The 21787-nt window shown below is 51.0% G+C and overlaps 1 protein-coding gene across 4 annotated transcripts in view; it reads left to right on the top strand.

The window, feature by feature from the left end:
* PATL1 (PAT1 homolog 1, processing body mRNA decay factor) overlaps positions 1-21787 on the top strand; it is a 169100-nt gene that overhangs the window by 115779 nt on the left and 31534 nt on the right. For 3 of the 4 annotated variants that reach the window (XM_056531169.1, XM_056531170.1, XM_056531172.1), the window contains exon 17: positions 7253-7341. The exons of the other annotated variant lie outside the window; for it this stretch is intronic. In XM_056531169.1, coding sequence (XP_056387144.1) covers positions 7253-7341 — 89 coding nt within the window. The remainder of the gene's footprint in view (positions 1-7252; positions 7342-21787) is intronic. 4 annotated transcript variants of the gene reach the window in all.

The raw sequence follows: 21787 nt of genomic DNA, 5'->3' as shown, positions 1-21787 counted from the left end.
AAAAGACAGGAGATTGGTGGAAGGAGTTGCGTGGGACCAGGGGTAGGTTTAAGTATAGCTTCTTTTTCTATTTTTTTTTTTCCAAACAGCCCCAGCAATATATAAATATTTTTAAAATGTTGGAATACCCCTTTAAATATCTAGTAAGAATGTTGTAGTAAACAGCCTGTTATGTTCATATAGACAAAATCAGCTTTGTTTTCGAGGCGAAAAACAAAAACCACACTGTTTTCGTTTGAAAACCACTTATGGTTGATTTTCAGTGGGAACCTTGCCTTTTTTGGTTTGTTTTTTCCACTTGAAAAAGTGGACTTGTCACTTTTTTTGTTGAGTTTCCTCCTGTAGCAGTGTGGTTTTCTCTTATTGAAATCAGTGTACATTGCCATGGTTTTTGGTGTGGAACCATGCCAAAAACTACTGAAGGTGTGTAAAGGAAGGCTTGCAGAGGTGACTTTATGTAGGTTCCAGGTGAAACTTGGTTCATCTGTCACAAAAAAATCATGATGTAAAACTTTCCACAGAGAATATAAGCTATGTACAGGTATAGTGCAGCCATACCTTTGTCACTTTATTCCATGTCTTTGAGGCTACAGTATATACAGTCATGGCCGTAAATGTTGGCACCCCTGAATTTTTTCAAGAAAATAAAGTATTTCTCACAGAAAAGGATTGCAGTAACACATGTTTTGCTATACACATATGTATTCACTTAGTGTGTATTGGAACTAAACCAAAAAAGGGAGAAAAAAAGCAAATTGGACATAATGTCACACCAAACTTAAAAAATGGTCTGGACAAAATTATTGGCACCCTTTCAAAATTGTGGATAAATAAGATTGTTTCAAGCATATGATGCTTCTTTAAACTCACCTGGGGCAAGTAAAAGGTGGGGGGAATATAAAAATCACACCTGAAAGCAGATAAAAAGGAGAGAAGTTTGCTTAGTCTTTGCATTGTGTGTCTGTGTGCGCCACACTAAGCATGGACAACAGAAAGAGGAGAAGAGAACTGTCTGAGGACTTGAGAACCAAAATTGTGGAAAAATATCAACAATCTCAAGGTTATAAGTCCATCTCCAGAGATCTAGATTTGCCTTTGCCCACAGTGCGCAACATTATCAAGAAGTTTGCAACACATGGCACTGTGGCTAATCTCCCTGGGCATGGACAGAAAAGAAAAATTGATGAAATGTGTCAACGCAGGATAGTCCGAATGGTGGAAAAGCAGCCCCAAACAGGTTCCAAAGAAATTCAAGCTATCCTGCAGGCTCAGGGGAGCATCCGTGTCAGCATGAACTAACCATCAACATTTAACCCTTTAAGGACGCAGGGTTTTTCAGTGTTTGCTTTTTCATTCTTTCCTCCTTTTTAAAAATCATAACCCTTTCAATTTTCCACCTAAAAATCCATAATATGGCTTATTTTTTGTGTCACCAATTCTACTTGCAGTGACATTAGTCATTTTACCCAAAAATCCACAGCGAGACGGAAAAAATAATAGTGTGACAAAATCGAAGGAAAAAATGCCATTTTGTAACTTTTGGGGGCTTCCGTTTCTACGCAGTGCATATTTCAGTAAAAATGACACCTTATTATTCTGTAGGTCCATACGGTTAAAATGGTACCCTACTTATATAGATTTCATTTTGTCATCATTCTGGAAAAAAATCACAACTACATGCAGGAAAATTTATACATTTAAAAATGTCCTCTTCTGACCCCTATAACATTTTTATTTTTCCACGTACAGGGTGGTATGAGGGCTCATTTTTGCGCCGTGATCTGAAGTTTTTATCGGTACCATTTTTGTTTTGATCAGACTTTTTGATAACTTTTTATTCATTTTTTAATGGTATAAAAAGTGACCAAAAATAAGCTTTTTTTGACTTTTGAATTTTTTTTACGTGTACACCATTGAACGTGCGGTTTAATTAATGATATATTTTTATAGTTCGGACATTTACGCACGCGGCGATACCACATATGTTTATTTTTATTTACACGGTTTTATTTTTTTATGGGTGATTCAAATTTTTATTAGGGATGGGGTTAAATGATCTTAATTAAAGGGGTACACCGCCCCTAGACATCTTAGGGGATAAGATGTCAGTTCACCGCGGTCCCGCTGCTGGGGACCCCCGGGATTGCCACTGCGGCACCCCGCTGTCATTACTGCACAGAGCGAGTTCGCTCTGCACGTAATGACGGGCAGTACAGGGGCCGGAGCATCGTTACGTCACGGCTCCGCCCCTCGTGACGTCACGGCCCGTCTCCTTCAATACGAGTCTATGGGAGGGGGCGTGGGGGTTGTCAAGCCCCTGCCATAGACTTGTATTAAGGGGGTGGGCCGTGATGTCACGAGGGGCGGAGCCATGTATCGCCCGTCATTACACACAGAGCAAACTCGCTCTGTGCAGTAATGACAGCGGGGTGCTGCAGCAGCAATCCCGGGGCTCCCCAGCAGCAGGACCACGGCGCTCTGACATCTTATCCCCTATCCTTTGGATAGGGGCTAAGATGTCTAGGGGCGGAGTACCCCTTTAACTCTTTTTTTTTTTTTTTTTTTTTTTTTTTTGCAATGTTATAGCTCCCACAGGGACCTATAACACTGCACACTGATCTTTTACACAGATCACTGGCGTGTATTAACACGCCTGTGGTCAGTGTTATCGGCGCTTGACTGCTCCTGCCTGGATCTCGGGCACGGAGCAGTCATTTGCCGATTGGACACAAAGGAGGCAGGTAAGGGCCCTCCCGGTGTCCTGTAAGTTGTTTGCGACACCACGGCTGTCCCGAACAGCCCGACTGAGCAGCCGGGATACTTTCATTTTCGCTTCTAAAGCAGCGGTCAGCTTTGATCGAAGCGTCTGAAGGGTTAATACAGAGCACCACCGTGATCGGTGATGTCCTGTATTAGCCGCGAGTCCCGGCCGTTGATGGGACTGCGTGACCCCGTGGCATATGGCGGGAGCCGACGGAGGACGTAAATATACGTCCTTCGTCGTTAAGGGGTTAAATAAAATCAAACACTATGGCAGGAGACCCAGGGGGACCCCACTGCTGACACAGAGACATAAAAAAGCAAGACCACATTTTGCCAAAATGAACTTGAGTAAGCCAAAATCCTTCTTGAAAAACGTGTTGTGGACAGATGAGACCAAGATAGAGCTTTGTGGTAAAGCACATCATTCTACTGTTTACCGAAAAGGGAATGAGACCTACAAAGAAAAAACACAGTAACTACAGTGAAATATGGTGGAGGTTCAATGATGTTTTGGGGTTGTTTTGCTGCCTCTGGCACTGGGTGTCTTGAATGTGTGCAAGGCATCATGAAATCTGAGGATTACCAACGGATTTTGGGTTGCACTGTACAGCCCAGTGTCAGAAAGCTGGCTTTGTCCGAGATCTTGGGTCTTCTAAAAAGCACCAAGAAATGGATGGCAACAAAGCGCTGGAGAGTTCTGAAGTGGACAACAATGAGTCCATATTTAAATCCCATTGAACACCTGCAGTGAGATCTTAAATGTGCTGTTGGGAAAAGGCGCCCTTCCAATAAGAGAGACCTGGAGCAGTTTGCAAAGGAAGAGTGGTCCAACATTCCGGCTGAGAGGTGCAAGAAGCTTATTGATGATTATAGGCAGCGACTGATTTCAGTTATTTTTCCAAAGGGTGTGCAACCAAATATTAAGTTAAGGGTGCCAATGATTTTGTCTAGACCATTGGAGTTTGGTGTGACATTATGTCCAATTTGCTTTTTTCCCCCCTTTTTTGGTTTAGTTCCAATACACACAAAGGGAATAAACAGGTGTATAGCAAAGCATGTTTTACTGCAATCCTTTTCTGTGAGAAATACTTCATTTTCTTGAAACATTTCAGGGGTGCCGACATTTACGGCCATGACTGTAGCTTGTAACAGATGCACTTTATATGCATCATCTGTAAGTGGACGACATTTTATTAGGCTGGGTTCCAGTGTGCTCTACATGTATTTTAAACTCACCTGGGGCAAGTAAAAGGTGGGGGGAATATAAAAATCACACCTGAAAGCAGATAAAAAGGAGAGAAGTTTGCTTAGTCTTTGCATTGTGTGTCTGTGTGCGCCACACTAAGCATGGACAACAGAAAGAGGAGAAGAGAACTGTCTGAGGACTTGAGAACCAAAATTGTGGAAAAATATCAACAATCTCAAGGTTATAAGTCCATCTCCAGAGATCTAGATTTGCCTTTGCCCACAGTGCGCAACATTATCAAGAAGTTTGCAACACATGGCACTGTGGCTAATCTCCCTGGGCATGGACAGAAAAGAAAAATTGATGAAATGTGTCAACGCAGGATAGTCCGAATGGTGGAAAAGCAGCCCCAAACAGGTTCCAAAGAAATTCAAGCTATCCTGCAGGCTCAGGGGAGCATCCGTGTCAGCATGAACTAACCATCAACATTTAACCCTTTAAGGACGCAGGGTTTTTCAGTGTTTGCTTTTTCATTCTTTCCTCCTTTTTAAAAATCATAACCCTTTCAATTTTCCACCTAAAAATCCATAATATGGCTTATTTTTTGTGTCACCAATTCTACTTGCAGTGACATTAGTCATTTTACCCAAAAATCCACAGCGAGACGGAAAAAATAATAGTGTGACAAAATCGAAGGAAAAAATGCCATTTTGTAACTTTTGGGGGCTTCCGTTTCTACGCAGTGCATATTTCAGTAAAAATGACACCTTATTATTCTGTAGGTCCATACGGTTAAAATGGTACCCTACTTATATAGATTTCATTTTGTCATCATTCTGGAAAAAAATCACAACTACATGCAGGAAAATTTATACATTTAAAAATGTCCTCTTCTGACCCCTATAACATTTTTATTTTTCCACGTACAGGGTGGTATGAGGGCTCATTTTTGCGCCGTGATCTGAAGTTTTTATCGGTACCATTTTTGTTTTGATCAGACTTTTTGATAACTTTTTATTCATTTTTTAATGGTATAAAAAGTGACCAAAAATAAGCTTTTTTTGACTTTTGAATTTTTTTTACGTGTACACCATTGAACGTGCGGTTTAATTAATGATATATTTTTATAGTTCGGACATTTACGCACGCGGCGATACCACATATGTTTATTTTTATTTACACGGTTTTATTTTTTTATGGGTGATTCAAATTTTTATTAGGGATGGGGTTAAATGATCTTAATTAAAGGGGTACACCGCCCCTAGACATCTTAGGGGATAAGATGTCAGTTCACCGCGGTCCCGCTGCTGGGGACCCCCGGGATTGCCACTGCGGCACCCCGCTGTCATTACTGCACAGAGCGAGTTCGCTCTGCACGTAATGACGGGCAGTACAGGGGCCGGAGCATCGTTACGTCACGGCTCCGCCCCTCGTGACGTCACGGCCCGTCTCCTTCAATACGAGTCTATGGGAGGGGGCGTGGGGGTTGTCAAGCCCCTGCCATAGACTTGTATTAAGGGGGTGGGCCGTGATGTCACGAGGGGCGGAGCCATGTATCGCCCGTCATTACACACAGAGCAAACTCGCTCTGTGCAGTAATGACAGCGGGGTGCTGCAGCAGCAATCCCGGGGCTCCCCAGCAGCAGGACCACGGCGCTCTGACATCTTATCCCCTATCCTTTGGATAGGGGCTAAGATGTCTAGGGGCGGAGTACCCCTTTAACTCTTTTTTTTTTTTTTTTTTTTTTTTTTTGCAATGTTATAGCTCCCACAGGGACCTATAACACTGCACACTGATCTTTTACACAGATCACTGGCGTGTATTAACACGCCTGTGGTCAGTGTTATCGGCGCTTGACTGCTCCTGCCTGGATCTCGGGCACGGAGCAGTCATTTGCCGATTGGACACAAAGGAGGCAGGTAAGGGCCCTCCCGGTGTCCTGTAAGTTGTTTGCGACACCACGGCTGTCCCGAACAGCCCGACTGAGCAGCCGGGATACTTTCATTTTCGCTTCTAAAGCAGCGGTCAGCTTTGATCGAAGCGTCTGAAGGGTTAATACAGAGCACCACCGTGATCGGTGATGTCCTGTATTAGCCGCGAGTCCCGGCCGTTGATGGGACTGCGTGACCCCGTGGCATATGGCGGGAGCCGACGGAGGACGTAAATATACGTCCTTCGTCGTTAAGGGGTTAAATAAAATCAAACACTATGGCAGGAGACCCAGGGGGACCCCACTGCTGACACAGAGACATAAAAAAGCAAGACCACATTTTGCCAAAATGAACTTGAGTAAGCCAAAATCCTTCTTGAAAAACGTGTTGTGGACAGATGAGACCAAGATAGAGCTTTGTGGTAAAGCACATCATTCTACTGTTTACCGAAAAGGGAATGAGACCTACAAAGAAAAAACACAGTAACTACAGTGAAATATGGTGGAGGTTCAATGATGTTTTGGGGTTGTTTTGCTGCCTCTGGCACTGGGTGTCTTGAATGTGTGCAAGGCATCATGAAATCTGAGGATTACCAACGGATTTTGGGTTGCACTGTACAGCCCAGTGTCAGAAAGCTGGCTTTGTCCGAGATCTTGGGTCTTCTAAAAAGCACCAAGAAATGGATGGCAACAAAGCGCTGGAGAGTTCTGAAGTGGACAACAATGAGTCCATATTTAAATCCCATTGAACACCTGCAGTGAGATCTTAAATGTGCTGTTGGGAAAAGGCGCCCTTCCAATAAGAGAGACCTGGAGCAGTTTGCAAAGGAAGAGTGGTCCAACATTCCGGCTGAGAGGTGCAAGAAGCTTATTGATGATTATAGGCAGCGACTGATTTCAGTTATTTTTCCAAAGGGTGTGCAACCAAATATTAAGTTAAGGGTGCCAATGATTTTGTCTAGACCATTGGAGTTTGGTGTGACATTATGTCCAATTTGCTTTTTTCCCCCCTTTTTTGGTTTAGTTCCAATACACACAAAGGGAATAAACAGGTGTATAGCAAAGCATGTTTTACTGCAATCCTTTTCTGTGAGAAATACTTCATTTTCTTGAAACATTTCAGGGGTGCCGACATTTACGGCCATGACTGTAGCTTGTAACAGATGCACTTTATATGCATCATCTGTAAGTGGACGACATTTTATTAGGCTGGGTTCCAGTGTGCTCTACATGTATTTTACCGCAAATCTCCACAGTTTTGAGGCACAGTTTTTGGTTACATATTTTTTACATGTAATAGAATGTGCTGCACACTAAATCTGTGAACCTGGTCTTTGTGTGAACCCACCTGTTTCCACCACTTGCCCCACAGCTCGGCCTGACCCTTCTTTGCCAGCTTCTTGACCGAGGGGAAGAGTTGATGAGCTCTGAATGTCCTACTGCACTGAACCAATCTCTCTGGTAAGTGTTTTTTTTATTTTTATTTTTTTTAATTAAATAACACATTCTCTTAATTTGTACTTCACATTTCGCACATAAAATGTTATGTAATTAGAAAGATCCGAAAAATTTTTTTTCCCATATCTGTGGGAAAGCAAATATCTTGTGTGGTGTGCCCTGCATGCTGCGTTGACAATACATCTTATTATCTGTGTTGAGTGATGTAGATGTTCAGCATAACCCTGTATTAATTGCACACTTCTATTGCTTCCGATCACTCATGCACACTGCTTCTTCCTGCTACCTCTGATGTCAGCTGTGCAGGAAATGCCTGTTCAGCCAGTGACTGCCCACAGCAGTGACATGCCTTTTCCATTGACTGGCTGAGTGGGCACTTCCTGCAAGATTAACATGTTACAGGAACCAGAAAGAATCGAAGAGCAGCAGGAAAGGGGCGACACGCCTTCTTTACCATAAGGACTGTGAATTTATGGAACAGTGTACCTCAGGAACTGGTCACAGCAGGAACAATTAACAGCTTTAAAACAGGGTTATACCCTGGGTGCGCGTCTTCACTTGCCCCTTTCTCACCCTTCTGCTGCGGCTTGGCGCGATGCAGCGTGCCCTTTATTTGGCTGAAGATTTTATAGATGAGTATATCCAGCCTTGGCTTGAGTATACACCTCTCCACCCAGTAGTTCTCTCTCTCCTCCTCCTCCTCCTCCTCCCTCCCCATGTACAGGCTAATGGGAAGGCATAGTGTGGTCCACCATGTTGTTCTTATTCCTTTGAAGAGTACCAGGAAACCAGACAGTGCTCTGCCTGCTTTCCTCCACTGCCAGTCACTCGTCTTGTGTCTGCCGCATCCACGGCTGGAGTAACAGTACCCCACTACCTGTGTAACCCTGCTTGTACAATGGATCCTCAACAGGAAAGTGTGGTCTGCTATGCTGCCCATACACCCTTGAGGAGTACTAGAAAGCCAGTCAGTGCTCTGTATGCTTCCTACACAACTGGTCAACCACCCCATGTCTGCCGCATCTGAGGCTGGAGTTCCAGTACCCCACTGCTTGTGCGAGTTGTCCAAAAGGATGACCCCGTGTGTGCAGTGGACCCTCTATGGCATCCATGATGAGTGTAATGTCTGTCACATCCACGGCCGCAGTTCTAGTACCCCGCTACCAGTGGGAGGTGACCAGAGGGGGGTAACTCTGCGTGTGCAATGGGCCCTCTCCGGCATCCATGGAAATGATGATATCTGCTCCCTCCGTGGCTGTAATTCCAAAACCCACCACCAGTGGGAGGTGACTGTGTGTGCAATGGACCTTTCTACAGAAGCAGTGACCACTTTACCCCTTCCTTAAGTGATGTAATGGTGGTCTTCCTGTGGTACCCAGTATTGCTGTTGCACACCTAACAGTGCTCTGCCTGCATTTCTCCACTGCTGGAGACCCATGCCATATTTTTCGCTTCTGTGGCTGCAGTTAAAATACCTCACTTACCAGCACAAGGGGACTGACGAAGTTACCCTGCGTATGCAATGAATATGCTACAGTAGTAGCGCCCGTTTTCCCCCTTCTATAAGTGTTAAAACATTGTCCTTCATATGGTGCCCTCTCTTTTGCATGTCTGCTAAGGCTGGTACTGGTTCCCCCACTGCTAGTACGCGGTGACCGAAGAGGTGACCCTGCATTTACATGGTACCTTCTAAAAGCACAAAGCATCCTATTGGGGTGTCCTCTGTTGTCCATGGTACCTGCTATAGCTATGCCTTGTATTTTCTCTCCTTGGATGGTGCAATGCAGTTTTTTCCATAGGTGCAATATTCTGCCTGGTACCTGCGGTCTCCAACATAGCCAGCATAATACCCTATTCTTGAATAACAGTCTTCCTCAGGCCTACTGGTATACAGGATTACTATCCCAATCTTTGCAGTCCCCCTTCCTTGGGCAGAGTGCTGCAGGAGTTTGTGCAGTTAAAGCTGTGCTTGTACGGTTCTGTTTCAGTTTTCCAACTGTCGCATTATTCCCTTCCCATATTTGCTAAAAGTGCTCACAGTTTGATGCCTGCTCTTGCTCGGAGTGTCTTTAGGGTGACCATCCCAACCAGGACCTGGAAAGTCTCCAGGCCTTCCATTCTTTTGCCTTATTGCTTTGGATTGACAACTCATTTGGGTCCGCTCTTTCCCCCTCTCCGACCCTTTATTACGGTATGTTCCCTCGGAGCCAGTCGGTCTGTTTTGCTGCGGGGATCCCATGCTTCAGTCAGCCCTGCTTCACTGGTGTCTTTAAGTGTTGGGCAGTGGTGGCCTCCATGGTCGTGGTGCCTTTTCCACTATCCTCTTCATTACCTCATTTGGCTCCCCCCCCCCCCCTCCTCCCTTGGTGTACTACCTTGTCAGAACCTTCTTGCATTGGACAACCTTACAGGCGGCCATTGCATGCCTCAGGCACCAAGGCGGCTTTGCAGAGGTTTCAACATATCTGGCCCAAGTTGAACTCTTGTCCCGATTTATCTCAGTTGTTCTCCACAGGAGGTGGTTTACTCTGAGCCGCACTGGGCATAAGGGTAGATCTACCTCGCGGTGGTCATTAATTTTCCAGGGATGTTCCTGTAATTTTGGTAGCCCTGGACTGGCGCATTCGCACCTCTTTTCTTGACACTGTCCTTCCCGTGACAAATATTCCCCCACTTTTCCAGGCTGTTCGGAAATGCTTGGAACTGTGGATTTTGAACCTGGGCTTCTCAGTTCGGGTGGTCTGCTGTGTGATCCATTCCGTTACCCTTTTCTTTCAGGAGCTATCTCCGTACCTGGTGGGCTCCTCCTGGTGGAGTGAGGGCTGTGGCCCTCTCTTCTTTCCTGTGGTCTTTTCAAACTGTGTTGTCTTTGTGCCCGGGACTGGAAGCGGATCTTGCTGCCATTTTCTAGCCTTCTTGCTATTCCTTCCTGTCATTCTCCCTCTTTGACCTAAGTCCTCAGATTGAAGCTGGATGCCTTGCAGGGCTCTCCCTTTGAGCCTCTCTGATAGGTTTCTCTTGATTCTCGAACTTCCTCTTATCAGACAAGTCTCTGAACTGGGAGTTCTCTGGTCGCTCTCCCTTCCTCATTCTTGCTGGGCCTTGGTGATCCTGTGTCTTGTTCTGTCTCTTCTCTTGAGGTATTTTCCCCTCTCCTGCCAGGAAAGTCTACGCCCACTGGGCCTCCAGGGCCTACTCTGGTCGACTATTGGACTCTAGTATCTGCAAGAGGAGGGTTACTTCCTTTTGGGTCCTGGCCTACTTCACATGGTCTGTGGAGGTTTCCAGGTGGCTAGTTGCCAGGCTTCGGTCCTTTCAGGGTCACAAAATAAAGTGGGACCGGTCAGATTTTAAAAATGGGGCTTGGTCCTAAAGGCCAAAATTGTTTCGGTACTAAAGGGGTTAATTATCTTTTAATACCCTCCTCCAGTTAAGCCATGTTTTTCCTATATAATTTCAAAATTGGATACAATACTCCATATGTGGTCTGATAAGTGATACACTGCTCAAAAAATAAAGGGAACACTTAAACACAATGTAACTTAAAGTCAATCACACTTCTGGGAAATCACACGGTCCACTCTGGAAGCAACACTGATTGATTGACAGTCAATTTCACATGCTGGTGTGCACATGAAACTGACAACAGGTGGAAATGATAGGCAATTAGCACGACACCCCCAATAAAGGAGTGGTTCTGCAAGTGGTTACCACAGACCACTTCTCAGTTCCTATGCTTCCTGGCTGATGTTTTGTTCACTTTTGAATGCTGGTGGTGCTTTAATAGTGGTAGCATGATACAGAGTCTACAACCCACACAAGTGGCTCAGGTAGTGCAGCTCATCCAGAAAGGCACATCAATGCGAGCTGTGGCAAGAAGGTTTGCTGTGTCTGTCAGCATAGTGTCTAGAGCATGGAGGTGCTACAAGGAGACAGGCCAGTACATCAGGAGATGTGGAGGAGGACGTAGGAGTGCAACAACCCAGCAGCAGGACCACTACCTCCGCCTTTGTGCAAGGAGGAGCACTGCCAGAGCCCTGCAAAATGACCTCCAGCAGGCCACAAATGTCCATGTGTCCACTCAAACGGTCAGAAACAGACTCCATGAGGGTGGTATGAGGGCCCGATGTCCACAGGTGAGGGTTGTGCTTGCAGCCCAACACCGTGCAGGATGTTTGGGTTTTGCCAGAGAACACATAGATTGGCAAATTCGCCACTGGCACCCTGTGCTTCTCACAGACGAGAAGCAGGTTTACACGGAGTACATGTGACAGACATAAGAGTCTGGAGACGCCGTGGACCACATTCTGGTGCCTGCACCATCCTCCAGCATGACCGGTTCGGCGGTGGGTCAGTAATGGTGTGGGGTGGCATTTCTTTGGGGGCCACACAGCCCTCCATGTGCTTGCCAGAGGTAGCTTGACTGCCATTAGGTGCCGAGATGAGATCCTCAGACCCCTTGTGAGACCATATGCTGGTGCGGTTGGCCCTGGGTTTCTCCTAATGTAAGACAATGCTAGACCTCATGTGGCTGGAGTGTGTCAGCAGTTCCTGCAAGAGGAAGGCATTGATGCTATGGACCGGCCCGCCCGTTCCTCAAACCTGAATACGATTGAGCACATCTGGGACATCGATCATGTCTCGCTCCATCCACCAACGCCATGTTGCACCAGAGACTGTCCAGGAGTTGGCGGATGCTTTAGTCCAGGTCTGGCAGGACATCCCTCAGGAGACCATCTGCCACCTCATCAGAAGCATGCCCAGGCATTGTAGGGAGGTCATATGGGCACGGGGAGGCCACACACACTACTGAGCCTCATTGTAGTCCTTGTTTTAAGGACAATACATCAAAGTTGGATCAGCCTGTAGTGTGGCTTTCCACATATACAGCGCTCCATGGGTTGATTAATTTGATTTCCATTGATAATTTTGTGTGATTTTGTTGTCAGCACATTCAACTATGTAAAGACGAAATTATTTCATACGATTAGTTCATTCAGATCTAGGTGTGTTATCTTAGTGTTCCCTTTATTTTTTTTAGCAGTGTATATACAGAGTCAAAATTATGTTCCTGTCACGAGCCTCTATGCCTCTCTTAATACATCCCATTACTTTGTTAGCCTTTGCAGCCGCTGCCTGGCAGTGTTCACTAAATATTGCGATTGCGATATGTGATGCGACGCCTCCATTTCACATCTACCTACCCATTTTATGCCCACCGCCTATCTCACATCTCCCCCTTGTCATTCTCTTCCCCCGTCACATTCTCTTCCCCCGTCACATTCTCTTCCCCCCCCCCGTCACATTCTCTTCCCCCCCCCCCCGTCACATTCTCTTCCCCCCCCCCCGTCACATTCTCTTCCCCCCCCGTCACATTCTCTTCCCCCCCCGTCACATTCTCTTCCCCCCCCGTCACATTCTCTTTCCCCCCCCCGTCACATTCTCTTCCCCCCCCCGTCACATTCTCTTCCCCCCCCCGTCACATTCTCTTCCCCCCCCCCCGTCACATTCTCTTCCCCCCCCCCGTCACATTCTCTTCCCCCCCGTCACATTCTCTTCCCCCCCCCCCCGTCACATTCTCTTCCCCCCCCCCGTCACATTCTCTTCCCCCCCCCCCCGTCACATTCTCTTCCCCCCCCCGTCACATTCTCTTCCCCCCCCGTCACATTCTCTTCCCCCCCCCCGTCACATTCTCTTCCCCCCCCCGTCACATTCTCTTCCCCCCCCCCCCGTCACATTCTCTTCCCCCCCCGTCACATTCTCTTCCCCCCCCGTCACATTCTCTTCACCCCCCCCGTCACATTCTCTTCACCCCCCCGTCACATTCTCTTCACCCCCCCGTCACATTCTCTTCACCCCCCCGTCACATTCTCTTCACCCCCCCGTCACATTCTCTTCACCCCCCCGTCACATTCTCTTCCCCCCCCGTCACATTCTCTTCCCCCCCCCCCGTCACATTCTCTTCCCCCCCCCCCGTCACATTCTCTTCCCCCCCCCCCCCGTCACATTCTCTTCCCCCCCCCCCCGTCACATTCTCTTCCCCCCCCCCCCCGTCACATTCTCTTCCCCCCCCCCCCCGTCACATTCTCTTCCCCCCCGTCACATTCTCTTCCCCCGCCCCCCCCCCCCCGGCACATTCTCTTCCCCCCCCCCCGTCACATTCTCTTCCCCCCCCCGTCACATTCTCTTCCCCCCCCGTCACATTCTCTTTCCCCCCCCCGTCACATTCTCTTTCCCCCCCCGTCACATTCTCTTCCCCCCCCCCCGTCACATTCTCTTTCCCCCCCCCCGTCACATTCTCTTTCCCCCCCACCCGTCACATTCTCTTTCCCCCCCCCCGTCACATTCTCTTTCCCCCCCCGTCACATTCTCTTTCCCCCCCCCCGTCACATTCTCTTCCCCCCCCGTCACATTCTCTTTCCCCCCGTCACATTCTCTTTCCCCCCGTCACATTCTCTTTCCCCCCCGTCACATTCTCTTACCCCCCCGTCACATTCTCTTCACCCCCCCGTCACATTCTCTTCACCCCCCCGTCACATTCTCTTCACCCCCCCGTCACATTCTCTTCACCCCCCCGTCACATTCTCTTCACCCCCCCGTCACATTCTCTTCACCAACCCCCGTCACATTCTCTTCACCAACCCCCGTCACATTCTTTCCCCCCCCCCCGTCACATTCTCTTTCCACCCCCCCCCCACGCCCCGGTCACATTCTCTTCCCCCCCCGTCACATTCTCTTCCCCCCCCCCCCGTCACATTCTCTTTCCACCCCCCCCCCCACGCCCCGGTCACATTCTCTTTCCCCCCGGTCACATTCTCTTCCCCCTCCCCCCCCCCCCCCATCACATTCTCTTCCCCCACCCCGGTCACATTCTCTTCCCCCACCCCGGTCACATTCTCTTCCCCCCCACCCCCGCGTCACATTCTCTTCCCCCCCCCCCGGTCACATTCTCTTTCCCCCCGGTCACATTCTCTTCCCCCTCCCCCCCCCCCCATCACATTCTCTTCCCCCACCCCGGTCACATTCTCTTCCCCCCCACCCCCGCGTCACATTCTCTTCCCCCCCCACCCCCGCGTCACATTCTCTTCCCCCCCCCACCCCCGCGTCACATTCTCTCCCCCCCCCGTCACATTCTCTTCCCCCCCCCCGTCACATTCTCTTCCCCCCCCCCCGTCACATTCTCTTCCCCCCCCCCCCGTCACATTCTCTTCCCCCCCCCCCCCCCGTCACATTCTCTTCCCCGCCCCCCGTCACATTCTCTTCCCCACCACCCCCCGTCACATTCTCTTCCCCACCACCCCCGGTCACATTCTCTTCCCCCCCCCCCCCCGTCACATTCTCTTCCACCCCCCCCCCCGCCCCGTCACATTCTCTTCCACCCCCCCCCCCCCCCCGTCACATTCTCTTCCACCCCCCCCCCCCGTCACATTCTCTTCCCCCCCCCCCCCGGTCACATTCTCTTCCCCCCCCACCCCCGCGTCACATTCTCTTCCCCCCCCACCCCCGCGTTACATTCTCTTCCCCCCCGTCACATTCTCTTCTCCCCCCCCCCCCCCGTCACATTCTCTTCTCCCCCCCCCCCCCCGTCACATTCTCTTCCCCCCCCACCCCCGCGTTACATTCTCTTCCCCCCCGTCACATTCTCTTCTCCCCCCCCCCCCCCCGTCACATTCTCTTCTCCCCCCCCCCCCGTCACATTCTCTTCTCCCCCCCCCCCGTCACATTCTCTTCTCCCCCCCCCCGTCACATTCTCTTTTCCCCCCCCCCCGTCACATTCTCTTCTCCCCCCCCCCCCCGTCACATTCTCTTCTCCCCCCCCCCCCCCCGTCACATTCTCTTCTCCCCCCCCCCCGTCACATTCTCTTCTCCCCCCCCCCGTCACATTCTCTTCTCCCCCCCGTCACATTCTCTTCCCCCCCCCCGTCACATTCTCTTCCCCCCCCCGTCACATTCTCTCCCCCCCCCCCCGTCACATTCTCTCCCCCCCCCCCGTCACATTCTCCCCCCCCCCCCCGTCACATTCTCTTCCCCCTCCCCCCGTCACATTCTCTCCCCCTCCCCCCGGTCACATTCTCTTCCCCACCCCCCCCCCCGTCACATTCTCTTCCCCCCCCCCCGTCACATTCTCTTCCCCCCCCCCCCGTCACATTCTCCCCCCCCCCCCGTCACATTCTCCCCCCCCCCCGTCACATTCTCTTCCCCCTCCCCCCGTCACATTCTCTCCCCCTCCCCCCGTCACATTCTCTTCCCCACCCCCCCCCACCCCCCCCCGGTCACATTCTCTTCCCCACCCCCCCCCCCCCACCCCGGTCACATTCTCTTCCCCCCCCCCCCCCCCGTCACATTCTCTTCCCCCCCGTCACATTCTCTTCCCCCCCCCCCCCCCGTCACATTCTCTTCCCCCCCCCCCCGTCACATTCTCTTCCCCCCCCGTCACATTCTCTTCCCCCCCCCCCCCGTCACATTCTCTCCCCCTCCCCCCGTCACATTCTCTTCCCCACCCCCCCCCCCCACCCCGGTCACATTCTCTTCCCCACCCCCCCCCACCCCGGTCACATTCTCTTCCCCCCCCCCCCCCCCGTCACATTCTCTTCCCCCCCCCCGTCACATTCTCTTCCCCCCCCCCCCCGTCACATTCTCTTCCCCCCCCCCGTCACATTCTCTTCCCCCCCCCCCGTCACATTCTCTTCCCCCCCCCGTCACATTCTCTTCCCCCCCCCCCGTCACATTCTCTTCCCCCCCCCCCCCGTCACATTCTCTTCCCCCCCCCCCGTCATTCTCTTCCCCGCCCCCCGTCACATTCTCCCCCCCCGTCACATTCTCTTCCCCCTCCCCCCGTCACATTCTCTTCCCCCTCCCCCCGTCACATTCTCTTCCCCTCCCCCCGTCACATTCTCTCCCCCCCCGTCACATTCTCTCCCCCCCGTCACATTCTCTTTCCCCCCCCCGTCACATTCTCTTCCGCGCCCCCCGTCACATTCTCTTTCCCGCCCCCTGTCACATTCTCCCCCCCCCCGTCACATTCTCCCCCCCCCCCCCCGTCACATTCTCCCCCCCCCCGTCACATTCTCTTCCCCCTCCCCCCGTCACATTCTCTCCCCCTCCCCCCGTCACATTCTCTCCCCCCGTCACATTCTCTCCCCCCCTGTCACATTCTCTTCCCCCCCGTCACATTCTCTTCCCCCCCCCCGTCACAGTCTCTTCCCCCCCCCCGTCACAGTCTCTTCACCACCCCCCGTCACATTCTCTTCACCACCCCCCGTCACATTCTCTTCACCACCCCCCGTCACATTCTCTTCACCACCCCCCGTCACATTCTCTTCACCACCCCTATCACATTCTCTTCACCACCCCCCGTCACATTCTCTTCACCACCCCCCGTCACATTCTCTTCACCACCCCCCGTCACATTCTCTTCACCACCCCCCGTCACATTCTCTTCCCCCCCACCCCCCCGTCACATTCTCTTCACCACCCCCCGTCACATTCTCTTCACCCCCCCCCCGTCACATTCTCTTCACCCCCCCCCCCGTCACATTCTCTTCACCCCCCCGTCACATTCTCTTCACCCCCCCGTCACATTCTCTTCACCCCCCCGTCACATTCTCTTCACCCCCCCGTCACATTCTCTTCACCCCCCCGTCACATTCTCTTCACCCCCCCGTCACATTCTCTTCACCCCCCCGTCACATTCTCTTCACCCCCCCGTCACATTCTCTTCACCCCCCCGTCACATTCTCTTCACCCCCCCGTCACATTCTCTTCACCCCCCCGTCACATTCTCTTCACCCCCCCGTCACATTCTCTTCACCCCCCCGTCACATTCTCTTCACCCCCCCGTCACATTCTCTTCACCCCCCCGTCACATTCTCTTCACCCCCCCGTCACATTCTCTTCACCCCCCCGTCACATTCTCTTCACCCCCCCGTCACATTCTCTTCACCCCCCCGTCACATTCTCTTCACCCCCCCGTCACATTCTCTTCACCCCCCCGTCACATTCTCTTCACCCCCCCCCCGTCACATTCTCTTCACCCCCCCCCCGTCACATTCTCTTCACCCCCCCCCGTCACATTCTCTTCACCCCCCCCCCCGTCACATTCTCTTCACCCCCCCCCCGTCACATTCTCTTCACCCCCCCCGTCACATTCTCTTCACCCCCCCCCCCCGTCACATTCTCTTCCCACCCCCCCGTCACATTCTCTTCCCACCCCCCCCCCGTCACATTCTCTTCCCACCCCCCCCGTCACATTCTCTTCCCACCCCCCCCGTCACATTCTCTTCACCCCCCCCCCCGTCACATTCTCTTCACCCCCCCGTCACATTCTCTTCACCCCCCCGTCACATTCTCTTCACCCCCCCGTCACATTCTCTTCCCACCCCCCCCGTCACATTCTCTTCCCACCCCCCCGTCACATTCTCTTCCCACCCCCCCCCGTCACATTCTCTTCACCCCCCCCCCGTCACATTCTCTTCACCCCCCGTCACATTCTCTTCACCCCCCGTCACATTCTCTTCACCCCCCCGTCACATTCTCTTCACCCCCCCGTCACATTCTCTTCACCCCCCCGTCACATTCTCTTCACCCCCCCGTCACATTCTCTTCACCCCCCCGTCACATTCTCTTCACCCCCCCGTCACATTCTCTTCACCCCCCCCCCCGTCACATTCTCTTCACCCCCCCCCCGTCACATTCTCCCCCCCCCCCCCCGTCACATTCTCCCCCCCCCCGTCACATTCTCTTCCCCCTCCCCCCGTCACATTCTCTCCCCCTCCCCCCGTCACATCCGTCACATTCTCTCCCCCCGTCACATTCTCTCCCCCCCTGTCACATTCTCTTCCCCCCCGTCACATTCTCTTCCCCCCCCCCCCCGTCACAGTCTCTTCCCCCCCCCCCGTCACATTCTCTTCACCACCCCCCGTCACATTCTCTTCACCACCCCCCGTCACATTCTCTTCACCACCCCCCGTCACATTCTCTTCACCACCCCCCGTCACATTCTCTTCACCACCCCCCGTCACATTCTCTTCACCACCCCCCGTCACATTCTCTTCACCACCCCCCGTCACATTCTCTTCACCACCCCCCGTCACATTCTCTTCACCACCCCCCGTCACATTCTCTTCCCCCCCACCCCCCCGTCACATTCTCTTCACCACCCCCGTCACATTCTCTTCCCCCCCACCCCCCCGTCACATTCTCTTCCCCCCCACCCCCCGTCACATTCTCTTCACCCCCCCGTCACATTCTCTTCACCCCCCCCCCCGTCACATTCTCTTCACCCCCCCCCGTCACATTCTCTTCACCCCCCCCGTCACATTCTCTTCACCCCCCCGTCACATTCTCTTCACCCCCCCGTCACATTCTCTCCCCCCCCCCTGTCACATTCTCTTCACCCCCCCGTCACATTCTCTTCACCCCCCCGTCACATTCTCTTCACCCCCCCGTCACATTCTCTTCACCCCCCCCGTCACATTCTCTTCACCCCCCCGTCACATTCTCTTCACCCCCCCGTCACATTCTCTTCACCCCCCCCCCCGTCACATTCTCTTCACCCCCCCCCGTCACATTCTCTTCACCCCCCCCCCGTCACATTCTCTTCACCCCCCCCCCCGTCACATTCTCTTCACCCCCCCCCCGTCACATTCTCTTCACCCCCCCCCCGTCACATTCTCTTCACCCCCCCCGTCACATTCTCTTCACCCCCCCCCCCCGTCACATTCTCTTCCCACCCCCCCCCGTCACATTCTCTTCCCACCCCCCCCGTCACATTCTCTTCCCACCCCCCCGTCACATTCTCTTCCCACCCCCCCGTCACATTCTCTTCCCACCCCCCCGTCACATTCTCTTCCCCCCCACCCCCCGTCACATTCTATTCCCCCCCACCCCCCGTCACATTCTCTTCCCCCCCCCGTCACATTCTCTTCACCACCCCCCGTCACATTCTCTTCACCACCCCCCGTCACATTCTCTTCACCACCCCCCGTCACATTCTCTTCACCACCCCCCGTCACATTCTCTTCACCACCCCCCGTCACATTCTCTTCACCACCCCCCGTCACATTCTCTTCACCACCCCCCGTCACATTCTCTTCACCACCCCCCGTCACATTCTCTTCACCACCCCCCGTCACATTCTCTTCACCACCCCCCGTCACATTCTCTTCACCACCCCCCGTCACATTCTCCTCCCCCCCCACCCCCCGTCACATTCTCTTCCCCCCCCCACCCCCGTCACATTCTCTTCCCCCCCCACCCCCCCCCGTCACATTCTCTTCCCCCCACCCCCCGTCACATTCTCTTCCTCTTCACACACCCCCGTCACATTCTCTTCACACACCCCCGTCACAGGGTACATTCACATGGGCAGGTTTACAGTAAGTTTCCTGCTTGAAAGCTGTGCCAAATTTTTTGCCGCAGCGCAAACTTCTGTTTGGGAATCACTGGCGTAGAATACCCCTATGCAAACCCTATGTAGTCCTCAAATGCGCATGGCGCTCTCTCACTTCAGAGCCCTGTCGTATTTCAAGGAAACAGTTTAGGGCCACATATGGGGTATCTCCGTACTTAGGAGAAATTGCACTACAAATTTTGGGGGGCCTTTTCTCCTTTTACCCCTTATAAAAAGGAAAAGTTGAGGGCTACACCAGCTTATTAGTGTACTAAGAAATTACATTTTTTACACTAACATGCTGTTGTTGCCCCATACTTTTTATTTTCACAAGCAGTAAAAGCAAAAAAAGACCCCCAAAATTTGTAACACAATTTCTCCTGAATATGGAAATACCCCATATGTGGATGTAAAATGCTCTACGGGCGCACAACAAGGCTCAGGAGTGAGAGTGCACTATGTACATTTAAAGGCCTAAATTGGTGATTTGCACAGGGGTGGCTGATTTTACAGCGGTTCTGACATAAACGCAAAAAAAATAAATACCCACATGTGACCCCATTTTGGAAACTACACCCCTCACGGAACGTAAAAAGGGGTATAGTGAGCCTTAACACCCCACAGTGTTTCACGAATTTTCATTAAAGTTAAATAAAATAAAAAATGCTGGTGTTACCCTAAATTTTTCATTTTCACAAGGGAAAATAGGAAAAAAAAGCCCCCCAAAATTTGTAACCCCATTTCTTCTGAGTAAGAACATACCCCATATGTGGATGTAAAGTGCTCTGCGGGAGAACTACAATGCTCAGAAGAGAAGGAGCACCATTGGGATTTTGAAGAGAAAATTTGTCCGGAATTGAAGGCCCCCAAACACCCCCCCCCCCCCCACACACACACACACACACACACACACACACACACACACACACACACGTGACCCCATTTTGGAAACTACACCCCTCACGTAATGTAATAAGGGGTACAGTGACCATTTACGCCCCACAGGTGTCTGATTTTTGGAACAGTGATCCGTGAAAATGAAAAATGTAATTTTTCATTTGCGCAGCCCACTGTTCCAAAGATCTGTCAAACACCAGTGGGGTGTAAATACTCACTGCATCCTTTATTAAATTCTGTGAGGGGTGTAGTTTCCAAAATGGGGTCACATGTGGGGGGGGGTCCACTGTTCTGGCACCACGGGGGGCTTTGTAAACGCACATGGCCCCGACTTCCATTCCAAACAAATTCTCTTTCAAAAAGTTCAATGGCGCTCCTCCTCTTCTGAGCATTGTAGTGCTCCAGCAGAGCACTTGACGTCCACACATGGGGTATTTCCATACTCAGAAGAAATTGGGTTACAAATTTTGGGGGGCATTTTGTCCTATTATCCCTTGTAAACATTTTACATTTGAGGGAAAACTAGCATTTTTAGTGAAATGAAAGAAAAAAATCATTTACACATCCAACCTTAAAAAAAAAGTCGTCAAACACCTGTGGGGTGTTAAGGCTCATTGGACCCCTTGTTACGTGCTTTGAGGGGTGTAGTTTCCAAAATAGCATGCCTTAGCATAGCATGTTTTTTTAGTTTTTTTTTTTTTTTTGCTGTTCTTTCACCATAGGGGCTTCATAAATGTGACATGCCCCCCAAAAACAATTTCAGAAAAACTCTCTCCAAAATCCCACTGTCGCTCCTTCCCTTCTGAGCCCTCTACTGCGCCTGCCGAACACTTGACATACACATATGAGGTATGTTCTTACTCGAGAGAAATTGGGTTACACATTTTAGGAAGATTTCTCTCCTTTTACCCCTTGTAAAAATTCAATAACTGGGTCTAACAACATGCGAGTGTAAAAAATGAAGATTTTGAATTTTCTCCTTCAATTTGCTGCTATTCCTGTGAAACACCTAAAGGGTTAACAAACCTTTTGAATGTCATTTTGAATACTTTGAGGGGTGCAGTTTTTATAATGGGGTCATTTATGGGATAATTCTAATATGAAAGCCCTTCAAATCCACTTCAAAACTGAACTGGTCCCTGAAAAATTTCGATTTTGAAA

Source organism: Hyla sarda, chromosome 7 (assembly GCF_029499605.1).
Source record: "Hyla sarda isolate aHylSar1 chromosome 7, aHylSar1.hap1, whole genome shotgun sequence".
NCBI lineage: Eukaryota > Metazoa > Chordata > Amphibia > Anura > Hylidae > Hyla > Hyla sarda.
This window is presented reverse-complemented; position numbering and strand designations above follow the sequence as displayed.